This window comes from Siphateles boraxobius, unplaced genomic scaffold (assembly GCF_051911475.1).
Source record: "Siphateles boraxobius isolate OS27281-9 unplaced genomic scaffold, OSU_SipBor_1 22, whole genome shotgun sequence".
NCBI lineage: Eukaryota > Metazoa > Chordata > Actinopteri > Cypriniformes > Leuciscidae > Siphateles > Siphateles boraxobius.
Window position 1 is genome coordinate 16,076,865 of NW_027508833.1, and position 15,008 is coordinate 16,091,872.

Consider the following 15,008-nt stretch of genomic DNA (forward strand, 5'->3'; position numbering starts at 1 on the left):
CAGACGGAGACCCAGGCCACAGCCAGGACTGCCTCCCACAGCGGTGGCGCAGGAGGGAGAAGCCATGGAGTAAATAGACCCGACACCACCATGGGGACTAACGGAGGTGACGACGGTGATGAAGGTGGAGCACACCGCGTAGCCAGAGAAGCGATGAGGCAGTGAGACACAAAGACTTAGGCGACCGCGACTGGGCCGCAGCGTCGAACCCCTGAGGTTGAAGCAGGGATCCTGGGGTTAGTGGCTGAGCTGGTAGCGACCATAGGTGGAGGTGGACGGGGTGGAGCTAGCGAAAGCCGAAGAAGTGGAGGGCCGCAGGGGAGCAAATGGGCCGCAAGTCCATGGCGAAGGTGGTCAATGTCTAACCCAAGTGGAGCTGACATACCCTGGGAGCCCGGCAAGGCCGAATGGCCGATGGTCCACGCTGGAGTCGAGGGTGGTAAGAGCACAGGTGCCAGAGCGATAGGTAGAGGTGGAGCGGAGGCGGAGCACTCAGAGGCTGGAGGCGGAGCCACAGTCTCCACACTCGCAGGAGGAGATGGCTCCCAGCAGGCACAAGATGTAGCCGTGCCACTGAGAGGAGGCTGAGTTGCACTGCGGGACTGATGGGAGGAAGACATGACTGGGTGGCAGGAGTGTCTTGGGACTGCAGAGACAGACAGATGGGGAGAGGGAGGTTGGGCGGGACCAGCTGATTCACTCTCGCTGCTTGCTGTGGGCTCATGCAGTTGATCCTCACAGTCTGGGTGGTCTTGGCTGGGAACTGGGTTGTGAGTTGGACTGGCGTTGTTGTCTTCATTCCGACTGTGAGTGGCGATCCACAAGACTCCAGCACCCACTCCACAAATTCTGAATTTCTACTTTGAAACAAGGTCCCCTGAAGTCACCCCTGAAGTCAATTAATGTGATGTATCTCCAAAATGCTGCAGTAAAATGTTAGATATGAGGTGTGCACACTGTATGGGACGTCCTGTATATAAACTGACCTTTTTTTTTCTACTTATTAGAAATTAGGTTTTTATAGGTGTTTAAAGTAGAATAATGACATATATCTCCAAAATGCTACAGTAAAATGGTTAGATATGAGGTGTGTGTACTGTATGGGACGTCCCGTATTGAAACTGACCATTCTTTTTTTCTACTGATTAGAAATGAGGTTTTTATAGGTGTTTAAAGTAGAATAATGGCCTATATCTCCAAAACGCTGCTGTAAAATGGTTTGATATGAGGTGTGTGTACTGTATGGGACGTCCTGTATTAAACCTGACCGTTATTTTTTTCTACTTATTAGAAATGTGGTCTTTATACACCTCTGAAGTCAATTAAAGTGACATATCTCCAAAAAGCTACAGTAAAATGGTTTGATATGTGGTGTGTGTACTGTATGGGACGTCCTGTATTAAACCTGACCGTAATTTTTTTCTACTTGTTACAAATGTGGTATTTATACACCTCTGAAGTCAATTAAAGTGACATATCTCCAAAATGCTACAGTAAAATGGTTTGATATGAGGTGTGTGTACTGTATGGGACGTCCTGTATTAAACCTGACCGTAATTTTTTCTACTTATTAGAAATGTGGTATTTATACACCTCTGAAGTCAATTAAAGTGACATCTCCAAAATGCTACAGTAAACTGGTTTGATATGAGGTATTTAAACTGTATGGGACGTCCTGTATTAAACCTGACTGTTATTTTTTTCTACTTATTAGAAATGTGGTATTTATACACCTCTGAAGTCAATTAAAGTGACATCTCCAAAATGCTACAGTAAACTGGTTTGATATGAGATGTGTAAACTGTTTGGGACGTCCTGTATTAAACCAGACCGTTATTTTTTTCTACTTATTAGAAATGTGGCATTTATACACCACTGAATTCAATTAAAGTGATATATCTCCAAAATGCAACAGTAAAATGGTTTGATATGAGGTGTGTGTACGGTATTGGACGTCCTGTATTAAACCTGACTGTTATTTTTTCTACTTATTAGAAATGTGGCATTTATAGACCTCTGAATTCAATTAAAGTGACATCTCCAAAATGCTACAGTAAAATGGTTTGATATGAGGTGTGTGTACTGTATGGGACGTCCCGTATAGAAACTGACCGTTATTTTTTTCTACTTATTAGAAATGTGGTATTTATACACCTGTGAAGTCAATTAAAGTGACATATCTCCAAAATGCTACAGTAAAATGGTTTGATATGAGGTGTGTAAACTGTATGGGACGTCCCGTATTAAACCTGACCGTTATTTTTTCTACTTATTAGAAATGAGGTCTTTATACACCTCTGAAGTCAATTAAAGTGACATATCTCCAAAGTGCTACAGTAAAATGGTTTGATATGAGGTGTGTGTACTGTATGGGACGTCCTGTATTAAACCTGACCGTTATTTTTTCTACTTATTACAAATGTGGTATTTATACACCTCTGAAGTCAATTAAAGTGACATATCTCCAAAATGCTACAGTAAAATGGTTTGATATGAGGTGTGTGTACTGTATGGGACGTCCTGTATTAAACCTGACCGTTATTTTTTTCTACTTATTAGAAATGTGGTATTATACACCTCTGAAGTCAATTAAAGTGACATATCTCCAAAATGCTACAGTAAAATGGTTTGATATGAGGTGTTTAAACTGTATGGGACATCCTGTATTAAACCTGACATTATTTTTTTCTAATTATTAGAAATGTGGTATTTATACACCTCTGAATTCAATTAAAGTGACATATCTCCAAAATGCTACAGTAAAATGGTTTGATATGAGATGTGTAAACTGTTTGGGACGTCCTGTATTAAACCTGACTGTTATTTTTTTCTACTTATTAGAAATGAGGCATTTATACACCCCTGAATTCAATTAAAGTGACATCTCCAAAATGCTACAGTAAAATGGTTTGATATGAGGTGTGTGTACTGTATGGGACGTCCCGAATAGAAACTGACTGTTATTTTTTTCTATTTATTAGAAATGAGGTCTTTATACACCTCTGAAGTCAATTAAAGTGACATATCTCCAAAATGCTACAGTAAAATGGTTTGATATGAGGTGTGTGTACTGTATGGGACGTCCTGTATTAAACCTGACCGTTATTTTTTTATACTTGTTAGTTTTTAAGGGCCTCTTAAGTCGAAAATGTCCATTGTGTTTCGCATGGGGTTTGTATACTGTATTGCACACTGAATACAAGAGAACAGTAAACCATATGCAGTGAATGTATTTAGAAAGAGTGAATACTTTATTTTGTCTTCTTGTGCTGTAAACATTTACATAAAACTGTTTCTTGAGATGTGAACTATAAAAAAGAGAGAAAAAAGAAAGCATCTTGTTACATTGTCTCTCACAAATATGTGCAACTAACACGAAAGAAAGAAAGAAAGAAAGAAAGAAAGAAAGAAAGAAAGAAAAAGAAGAAAGAATAAAGAAAGAAAGAAAGAAAGAAAGAAAAAGATAGAAAGAAAAAAGGAAGAAAGAGAGAAAGAAAGAAAGAAAGAAAGAAAGAAAGAAAGAAAGAGAGAAAATGAAGAAAGAGAAAGAAAGAAAGAAAGGGATAAAGAAAGAAAAAGATAGAAAGAAAAGAGGAAGAAAGAGAGAGAGAAAGAAAGAAAGAAAGAAAGAAAGAGAGTAAAAGATAGAAAGAAAGAAAGAAAGAGAGAAAAAGATAGAAGGAAAGAAAGAGAGAAAGAGAAAAAAAGATTGAAAGAAAGAAAAAAGGAAGAAAGAGAGAAAGAAAGAGAGAGAGAGAGAAAAAGATAGAAAGAAAGAAAAAAGGAAGAAAGAGAAAGAAAGAAAGAAAGAAAGAAAGAAAGAAAGAGAGAAAAAGATAGAAAGAAAGAGAGAAAAAGATAGAAAGAAAGAAAAAAGGAAGAAAGAGAGAAAGAAAGAAGAAATAGAGAAAAGGTAGAAAGAAAGAAAAAATGAAGAAAGAGAAAAAATAGAGAAAAAGATATAGAAAGAAAGAAAAAAAAGGAAGACATAGAAAGAAAGAAAAAGGGAGAGAGAGAGAGAGAGAGAGAGAGAGAGAGAGAGAGAGAGAGAGAGAGAGAGAGAGAGAGAGAGAGAGAGAGAGAGAGAGAGAGAGAGCGAGCAAGCACCATAGTTGAGAGAGCACGTTCCCTCTAGCGTCTGTTACTGAAATTACTGTATTCATAGTAATAGGCACACACACCTTTTTTTTGGCGGCTGGCTTGACCGTGTATTTTCAAACCGCGGCTGGCTTGACCGCAGTGAAAAAGTTCTCGACTTCAAATGACCGCTCTGTTGCAAAGCTACTTGCGTCACTCCATTTTAGCTAGTTTGACAGCAGCTGTCTCTGCGGGTCTCAGGTCATTTGTATAGGTTGTGCATTTTGTATAGAAGATGTGTAACGTAGATTTTTGGTACGGCGTGTGGATTTTGTAGAGGTAAAGAGATTGAGCTCCTAGCAATGTCTTGTGTGGCTCATAAATGTGTTGATACATGCCAATCATGTGTGTCTTATTTAGTCAGTTGGCTATTTAGGTTTTTTCCTGGCACACGTCACTTACACATTTTGAACTTACTGCGGAGTGTTGTGTAGACTATTAACATATTTGTGCTCATATGTGACCCTGGATCACAAAACCAGTCTTAAGTAGCACGTGTATATTTGTGGCAATAGCCAACAATACATTGTATGGGTCAAAATTATCAATTTTTCTTCTATGCCAAAAATCATTAGGATATTAAGTAAAGATCATGTTCCATGAAGATATTTTGTAAATTTCCTACCGTAACATTTATTTTTGTGAGTGAATGCAGCACAATCGCGAACATAAATGGACAACTTTAAAGGTGATTTTCTCAATGTTTCGATTTTTTGCACCCTCAGATTCCAGATTTTCAAATAGTTGCATCTCAGCCAAATATTGTCCTATCCTAACAAACCATACATCAATCGAAAGCTTATTTATTCAGATTTCATGTGATGTATAAATCGCAATTTCAAAAAAATGACCCATATGACTGGTTTTGTCAACCAGGGTCACATATGTACATTTTATGTAGCTACTGGTGTTATTGTTGAATACATATTTCTAAAATTGTATGATGTTTTTGTTGAGTTATTATTACACAATACTTTTTTCGGACCTTCTTGAATCTTGCCCCTGACAAATAACCAAAATTACAAAAAAAGACTAAAACTGATAAAAACTAAACTAAAACTAAGCATTTTCAAAAAATAAAAAATAAACTAAACTAGCAAACCCACTTTAAAAACTAATTAAAACTAAACTGAATTTGAAAACAAAAAGTGAAAACGAAATAAAAATAAAAACTAATGAAAAATGCAAAACTATAATAACCTTGATTTAAAATCTAAGCCAGTTTTGTACTCTCTATTGACAGCTAAAACAACAACTTTGATGCTTCAAAAAGTTCATCAGGAAATCATAAAACGAATCCATTTGAATTGAACAGTTTAGCCCACATTTCCTGAAGAGACATGATCATTTTATATGATGAACAGATTGAATTTAGGCTTTTATTTACATTTAAGCATTGTTTAGCGGACAAAAACAGAAGTTTAACAGAATCTTCTTGACGCACGAGAACAAACCTTTTTAAAGGAAGCTCAAACGTGCTGCGTAACACGAGAATGAACCTCATTGGTTCTTGCAGAAGCTCAAACGTGCTGCGTAACACGAAAAGGAACCTCATTGGTTCTTACTGAACCTCAAACGTGCTGCGTAACACGAGAATGAACCTCATTGGTTCTTGCAGAAGCTCAAACGTGCTGCGTAACACGAAAATGAACCTAATTGGTTCTTACTGAAGCTCAAACGTGCTGCGTAACAAGAATGAAGTGGTATTTGTGTAGCTGTCAATGGAGGGACAGAAAGCTCTCAGGTTTACATTTGTGTTCTGAAGATAAATGAAAGACTAATGGGTTTGGAACTATGAGGGTGAGTAATTAATGACAGAATTTTAAAAACTGGTCATATGATTCTTGATATTTGCCCTGGTTTAAAAAATCCCAAGATCTCAATTACTCTCAAAGATATCAAGTTACCTGGACAGCAAAATCCATCATGAGCGAAAACTCTAGATCTTGTTTCTCTTTGTGGCCTGGGGAAAGATATAAGCTTTTGTGAGTATCTAAATTATATATTTTTTCTGTAAAAGCAATGTGTCAATTAAGATCAAGATTAAGTTAAATTTATCTGTGGTGTTTATTATCGGCATACAAGTTAATATTAGTTCACTTACTGATGAGAAATGTCTTTAAAGAGCCATTTTTCATGAGCTCTGTCACTATACAGACGGGTTCACTAGTGGTACACACAGCATAGAGCCTCAGCAAACGCTCATGATGCAGCTCTTTCATGATGTCAATCTCTGTTTTGATATATGGATAATTGACAACTGCAAGTAAAATGGTATAGACAAAAAGTTGCATCATAAAACAAACCAAGAAAAATGATTTATGAACCAAAGCATTATGACCAGTCACAGATGAAGAAAATATAATTAATCATCTCCTAACAAGGCCACATGTTAAGGTCTGGGTAGAGTAAATGGTAAGCAAACAATCAGTTCTCGTAATCAATTTGTTGATGCAGGAAAACTGGCCAGGAATAAAGATCTGAGTGACTTTGACAAGGGCCAAATTGTTATTGCAAGGTGAATGGGTCAGAGTATCTCTGAAACAGCAAGGCTTGTGTGTTGCTCCCAGTCAGCAGTGGTGAGAATTTACCACCAGTTATCCAAGGAGGGACAAACCATAAACCAGTTACAGGTGTGTTGGGCGCCCAGAGCTCATCGATGCACAAGGGCAAGGAAGGCTATCCCGTCCGGTTCGAGCCAACAGAATGTCTACTGTGGCACAAGTCGCACAAAATTTAAATTATGGTTACGGGAGGAATGCCACAACACAGTGCAACATTCTTCTGTGTAGATGCAGACCTATCAGAGTGCCTATGATGACCCCTGTCCACCGTCAAAAGAGCCTACAATGGGCACGCGAGCATTGGAACTGTAACTTGGTGAGGTGGAAGAAGGTGGCCTGGGCCGATGAGTCCTGCTTTCTTTTACATCATGTGGACAGCCTTGTACGTCTGCACCGTTTACCTGGGGAAGTGATGACGACACGCCGGTGGAGGGAGTGTGATGCTCTGGGCAATGTTCTTCTGGGAAATCCTGGGTCCGGCCATTCATATGGATTTCACTTTGACAGGTGCCACCTACCTAAACATTGTTGCAGACCAGGTACACCCCTTCATGACAATAGTGGCCTCTTTCAGCAGGATCATACACCTGCCACAATGCACACATTGTTCAGGAATAGTTTGAGGAAGATGATGAAGAACCCAAGGTGTTTCCCTGGTCTAAAAATTCCCCAGATCTCAATCCAATCAAGCCTATGTGGGATGTGCTGGACCAACAACTTCAATCCACGGCGGCTCCACCTCATAACCTACAGAACTCGAAGGATCTGCTGTTTACAGCTTGGTGCTAGATACTACAGGACACATTCAGGGCTCTTGTATAGTCCATGCCATGGTGGGTCGGCACTGATTTGGACCAACAGCATATTAGGCAGATGGTCACACCTGTAGGTGTTTCTTTCTTCTGTTGAAAAAAAAAAGTTCTATCATGACAACTCTCTGAAGATTTTTAGCATGGTAATAGATATGTTAATGCATTTGGTTCTGGCTGCTGTTGTTGTAGATTATTGCTGTTGTTGTAGATTATTACTGTTGTTGTAGATTATGGCTGCTGTTGCTGCCAAACAAGTACAGCAACTTGTGACTGCCGATACATATCTGATACACTGCTGCACAAATAGCATATATCAATTACCCCAAGCAGATCTTTACAGGTGGAGCTGAGGAAGGTGGAGGGTTTTACACGAACTCTGAAAGTGCGCTGCAAACTGCTATCGTGAATGATAACCAGCCATTTAAATGTTGAGCAACAAGCTCATTGGCTGCAGATGCGACATGAACCAATCATCTTGTGGCAAGTAGTTGACGCTGTAAATATCATCAGCTTGCATTAAGAACCCATCAGACGGCGCCATATAGAGTTTCATGACAGTACTGGGCATATAGTATACTTACTATGGAAGTCAATGGGTGCCATCAACTGTCTGGTCAGCAACATTCTTTGAAATATCTTCTTTTGTGTTGAACAGAAAGAAACTCAAACAGATTTGAAACAACTTGAGGATAAGTAATGACATAATTTCAATTTTTGGATGAACTATCCCATCAAGAAGATTATTGATTTACCATTTACAGATAAATGTTAAGGGTAAAAAAAGTGTTTATGTCTAACCAACTTGTGCATTTTGTTTGCTTTTGTGTGATTAACACTGCTGCGTTGCCACTCAATATCCAAAGTAAAATATGGGACGTGAAGTAAAACCTGTTGAGAACCACTGAATTAACTGATTTATTGATTACCTTTGAACTCTTTGATGGCCACATCTGTTGTCTTGTTCCAGAGCCCCTGCCACACATCGGCAAACTCCCCACTGCCGAGCTTCTTTATTCTGTTTAGTGAACTTCTCTCTACCTCCCATTTGGAGTCAAATGACAAAGTAAGAGGAACTGGCTGGTCCAGCTAGAAGAGTAATGAACAGATTGGAAGTGAGCTGAAAATTTTATTTATAGGATGCTACCCTGCTTTCAATAATCTGTAAGTTCAAACTCTTTACTGACCTTCACACAGGGTTCATGAAGCTTTGTGCAGAGTCCACCTTCATTTTTAGAGTAAAACTCTACCAGCTCACGCAAGGTCTGGAAATTTGTATGATGAACAAGGAAAAACTGCTTTTCGTTTTCCCTCTGCTTGATCCGGTAATGTCGTACATGAGGTCCATTCCTCACTTTAAAATAAATCATTACAGAAAATGTCATTCAGCTGCTCTGAAAGTTAAGATTAAGGCTTAAGATTTAAGATTAAGGGTTAAGATTTAATTGATCTCTTTTCAATGTATTTAGAGTCCAAAAAATACAGTTAAATGAAAAGCAGTAGAGGCTTGAGACATGATGTGTGTGTGAATCACATGTACCTGATAAGTAGTAATTGTTATTCTCATAACACTTCCAGATGAGAAATGCACCCTCATGATTCTGGGGTCTCAGCAGACATCTCCTGGCCTCTATACACATTTTAACATTCTCAAAATACCATCTGAAAATCAATTGATACTAGTTTTTATGACATTCATTTTTATTTGTGTCCAATGAATGTAGTGTAACAATTTTGTACTACCACAGATTAACTGAACAATAAAGTAAACAATATAATGGATGAATCTAAAAAAAAAAACTCTTTCACATACTGATATACATTATGCAATTTTATTTATATATAGGCATATACAATTATAGATAAATAAAACAGAAAAATTAATGTATTATTGCGTCGAGCTGGGCGTGGTCTAGCGACCGCTGCAACGGGAGAGAGAGCTGGGAGGCGAGCGGCAAGTAAGGGGTCTGGGGTCGAGGAACGCCGGCGCGTTTTGCTGTTTTTTTTCCCACATAGTAGCAACATAGACTTAAAATACTCCGTCATTTTTGGTCATATAAATAAAATCAATACATGATTATAAACTATAGAGGGTCTTCTTATTTTGTGTACACTCACATTAACATCAAAACCGTGTGCTTTTGTAAAATAAAGACAAAAACAGGGTGTGCTTTCTGCCTCTCTGTCTCCGTTAACTTTTTTTCTGGTGCACGTCTCTAAACTTAAACAAAGCTCAGCGAATACTATTTACCCAAGCATGAGCAATATATCTTTATAATCATTTAAGTTTGTACTTTTAAAATATCTAATTCAAGAGTAAAATAAATATTCTCTGTTTATGTAATCTATAAAAAAAGAGAGAGGTGTCAGCCGATCTCATTATCGTTCTCTTAGCTCATTATTATGCTAATCTGACACGCCCACGGAGAATGCACGGTATTCAGACGCAAATGATCTGAAGCAACACATGCAAACGTGTCAACGCCCCTCATAAACGCGATAACACAACAAATGTAATCATCAGACTAATGTACTATTTCGTCTTGCGAGGCTGTGTGAGGAATAATCCTGGGACATTTACCTCAGAACATGTGCTGGTTTATTTTCATTTCGAGGAGCAGGATCCATCGGAGAAGTACGTTTTTTTTATTATTGTTCTAAGCGCGATATCATAGTGTATTTAAACGCAAAAAGACTGTTTAAATATGAATCGTGTCTGTGTGTGAATGAATGAACTGAACAGTTTTTACCAAACCCTTATTGCTACACTGAGATGAGTGAAAATCGACTGAAATATGTTGAAATAACGTTAAAATGTCTTTGTATTAGCAGCGTATTAAACTGCAAATTAATATTTATATGCCCTAATATATGCCATCATAAAAACAACAAACGATATGCCTATGTTACAGACGAAATATGAAAGACAACATTTCGCTGACTAGTTTTGGATAGATTATTAACTTTTCTACTGTAAACTAGACTACTGCCACATTGAATAAGCTTTTGTTCACCAATTTCTGCTCAAATGTTAAATATACTAGGCTATGTTTGTTTTGTCAAAAAAAAAGTCATCAACTAGGATGCTATTATAGTGTTTGTTCCAATGTAGGCTTTATTCAAACTAATGAATCCTTAGCTTTGAAATATGTATGATAAAATGTATACTTTAGTTTGTACAAAGAAATATTACACTTGAAATATTGTTATTTTAATTTTCTGCTTTAATTGTAACCTTTTTAATACACTTACATTTACATTTATTCATTTAGCTGACGCTTTTATCCAAAGCGACTTACAATTGCTATGTATGTCAGAGGTCGCACGCCTCTGGAGCGATTAGGGGTTAAGTGTCTTGCTCAGGGACACATTGGTGTCTCACAGTGGATTCGAACCCGGGTCTCTCACACCAAAGGCATGTGTCTTACCCACTGCGCCATCACCGCCGCCATAAAATAGCAAATAATATATAATGAGGTAGATGTAAACAAAATCTTAAAAGGTCAATATAAGCCTTCTCTTCAAATTATTTGTATTGTGTTCCATTAGTGACAAATTTGGGGAGAGCATACATATCCAAAACTTTCTGAAAATAGAGTATGATAATTAACTACACAATTACTAGAAATTTTCACCTTGGATATTATACAATTTGCAAGCAAAAATACAAGTGGAAAAATACTATTTTTTTCTAGATGTTTCCAACTGTGAACCAATTTTGTAGTATATATATTTATTTTCTTGTGCCCTTGTATTCTTTCTTGTGGCTCAGTGACACACCTTTGAAAAGCTCATTATGCAGGCTCATTAAGCAGGTCTTTTGTCTTCTCAGGTGAGAATCAGACCATTATACATGAGTCACGCCATTTCGCATTTTGCCTTTCCAAACAAAAAGTGTTTTACTAAATTTAAATCAATGTATTGTTTTTTGTGAATAATTTGGCAGGATGCTTTTCAGATCATTTTGAAGCAAAAATTCTAGGCGAGAACATCTATTAGTCAAAAGTCTTCTGGACACATATTTAGTATGTGTTTTGTGGCCTTATTTCAGAAACTTTAAGTTTTCGTTTTTTCAATAACCATGCATAAACAAACAAAAAAAAGAGTGTTTGACTGCTTGAACTGAGAGCTGGAGATACAGCGGAAAGAGTGTTCAACTGCATGATCTGAGAGCTGGAGAGACAGCTGTCTCCTTCCTTCCTATCTGACTGTGAACCTGAACATTACCACAACTATTTTTTTATTTACTATTACATTTATTGATTTGCAAAGTATCATTTTAAGTATACTAAACTGTAATATTTATGCTGATTTTTTTTATTTTTTATTATTGTGTCTGAACAGGTTGGGAAATTTTTATTTTTTCAACATTATTAATTAAAATATGGAGGAAATGTGTTTGAATAATGTTACATGATCTTTATTTTATTATTTCTTATACTTGTCTCATGACAGTTTTCATGAGATTCATCATAATAGCATACATCTTAGCGTTCTATCAGTAATTTCCAAACTCATATCTGTGATCATTCTCCTGAGTCATTTCTACAGAGAAACACAAACTGAAGCACTGTAGCTGTTTCCCCAAAACTTGTGTAACTGGAAAGATGGGATTCCAGTTTCATTCAAACAGACTCAAAACACAAAGCATGAGATTACTCTGTATATTATTCATTCACACAAGCTCAAAATGATCAAAAGAACAACTCAAGGACTTACAACTCGGCCTCTACGCTATCCAGCGGCTTTACGAAGTCTTTAGGCACATATCCATGTTCCTGCACTTTAGATTTCTCACCCTTAGCTGTTTGTCTTCTCACGAACAACCAGTACTCAGTCTCTGATATGACTTCCAGAACATCTCCTTTCTTCAGATTTAGATCCCATATTGTGCGTGAGGGATAGTTGTGGATTGACTTGAAGACCTTGTTACGGTTGATGGACGGCTGTTCTTTCTTCGTTTCGCAACACCGGCAGCAGCGTTTACAGGTAGAATTCCCCATGTTCACCAGTCATATCTTCTCATGCCGTGTGCATAAGAGCAGAATGATTGGTACAATGGCATGACTAGCTCACTATAATACCAACTCACTGTAGCCAGGCAAGTTCCTATTGGTTATGGTTAGGTCAAGGAAGTATCTGGTGAAAAAATTATCAGAATTTCCCTGATGTCATCCAGTTGGGTTTACTTAAGCAAAAACAAAAGGCTGTAGCACGCAGCATAGCTTTTCATTTGTGAGGTGTTCAAGGTGTTGTTGTAGATACTTTGTAGTTACACGGTAACACTTTACAATAATGTTCATTAGGTAACATTAGTTTTAGTTAGCATGAACTAATAATGAACTGCACTTATACAGCATTTATTAATCTTTGTTAATGTTAATTTCAACATTTACTAATACTTTATTAAAATCTTGTTAACATTAGTTAATGCACTGTGAACGTCCAGGTCCCTCCTGAAGGAGGGAACAGAGGACGTAGTCGACGTCGACTGAATGGGGATCGCGCCAGAGAGCCAATCGTCTTCGAGTACTAGTCAAGTCAAGTCACCTTTATTTATATAGCACTTTTGCAATACAAATTGTTTCAAAGCAGCTGTACAGAGATAACAGGAAAGTAAAGTTGTAATAGTAATGTTAAATTCAAAATTAAATGTTAAATGTCCCCAACTAAGCAAGCCAAAAGCCAATGGCGAATGAAGGCGAAAAAAAAGGCGACAGTGGAACGGAACCAAAACTCCATCAGGTGACAGAATGGAGAAAAAACCTTGGGAGAACCCAGGCTCAGTCAGGGGGCCAGTCCTCCTTTGGCCAACAAACGAACAGTGTATGATTATGATTTAGGTGGCATAATCAGAAGTCAGAAGTCAGATTGGATCAGAACTTTCACAATATTTATCCAGTTCATCTGGTTAGGGGTCGGAGTCATCACGCCGGAATGGAGATGAGTTTGTTGAGGTGTCCATGAGGCCTTCACAGTGTTGATGAGGCTGGCACTTCAGGGATGCGTTGTCGTCGTGTCCATGTGATGGTCCTTCATCAGATCTGGATATGGCCTGGATCCTGCGGACTGCGGTAAACTCGGGATAAACAGTGAGACTAATATTAGCGTAGACGCCATCCTTCTTATGATGTACAAAGTACATCAGGATTTATGGGAAGTGTTCCCGGTTCCGGCTGATCTAAACTATGCAGCCTAACATTGAATTTACAAGTGACAAGTGACTTTCAAATGAGAGATTGGTATCAAAGAGCACACCCAGGTTCCTAACTGACGACGAAGACTTGACAGAGCAGCCATCAAGTATTAAACAGTATTCTAGGTTATTGTGTGTGGAAGTTTTTTGTCCAATAATTAGAATCTCTGTTTTTTCAGAATTTAGTAGAAGGAAATTACTAGTCATCCAATTTTTTATATCAGCTATGCATTCTGTTAATTTTGTGAATTGGTAAGTTTCGTTAGGTTTTGAGGAAATATAGAGCTGAGTGTCATCAGCATAACAGTGAAAACGAATTCCATGTTTCCTAATGATATCTTCTAACGGTAGCATGTACAGAGTGAAAAGCAGCGGTCCTAGTACTGAGCCTTGTGGTACGCCATACTGATCTTTTGACCGATAAGACATCTCTTCATTGACTGCTACAAACTGATAACGGTCAGATAAGTATGATTTAAACCATGCTAGTGCAATTCCACTAATGCCAACATAATTTTCTAGTCTATTTAATAGAATGTTGTGGTCAATGGTGTCAAATGCAGCACTAAGATCAAGAAACACTAATAGAGAGATACAACCACGATCGGATGATAAGAGCAAATCATTTGTGACTCTAATGAGAGCTGTCTCAGTACTATGATACGGTCTAAATCCAGACTGAAAATCCTCGCAGATAGCATTTTCTTCAAGAAAGGAACACAGTTCTGAGGATACTGCCTTTTCTAATATCTTTGACAGAAAAGGCAAATTCGCTATCGGCCTGTAATTGACTAATTCCGTAGCATCAAGTTGCGTTTTTTTAACAAGCGGTTTAATCATAGCCAGCTTAAAGGGTTTTGGTACGTATCCTAGAGACAAAGAGGAATTAATGATATTGAGAAGAGGATCTATGACCTCTGGAAGCATCTCTTTCAATAGTTTAGTCTGTATAGGGTCTAACATACAAGTTGTCGATTTAGATGAGTTAACGATTTTGCAAAATTCTTCTTCTCCTATAGCAACAAATTAATCAAATTTAATCAAATGCACTCCCTGATGCGATACTGTAGTAGACAGTTGCATATAGGGATGAGCGAGTACAGCATTATCTGTATCTGTACCTGTATCTGTTAACCATATGAATTATCTGTATCTGTACTCGGACGGGTGGAGCCTAATCCGGAAGTGGGCGGGATTTAACCCGGAAGTGGGTCAGGTTGTCTTGAAATGGGCGGGGCTTTAATCGATATGTTATTTTAAGCATGCAATTGATATGGGTTGTTCAGAAATTTTTATTTATTG

General features: G+C 37.9%; 1 protein-coding gene across 1 annotated transcript in view; it reads right to left on the minus strand.

Moving 5' to 3' along the window:
- The window catches only part of LOC143746723 (tyrosine-protein kinase Src42A), a 30,019-nt gene extending 17,201 nt beyond the window's left edge, over positions 1 to 12,818 (minus strand). The window contains exons 1-6 of the mRNA XM_077238740.1: positions 12,230 to 12,818; positions 9,051 to 9,172; positions 8,698 to 8,864; positions 8,440 to 8,599; positions 6,242 to 6,397; positions 6,045 to 6,100 (exon numbers count right to left, since the gene is read on the minus strand). Coding sequence (XP_077094855.1) covers positions 6,045 to 6,100; positions 6,242 to 6,397; positions 8,440 to 8,599; positions 8,698 to 8,864; positions 9,051 to 9,172; positions 12,230 to 12,513 — 945 coding nt within the window. The 5' untranslated portion in view covers positions 12,514 to 12,818. The remainder of the gene's footprint in view (positions 1 to 6,044; positions 6,101 to 6,241; positions 6,398 to 8,439; positions 8,600 to 8,697; positions 8,865 to 9,050; positions 9,173 to 12,229) is intronic.
- Positions 12,819 to 15,008: the final 2,190 nt, after the last annotated feature.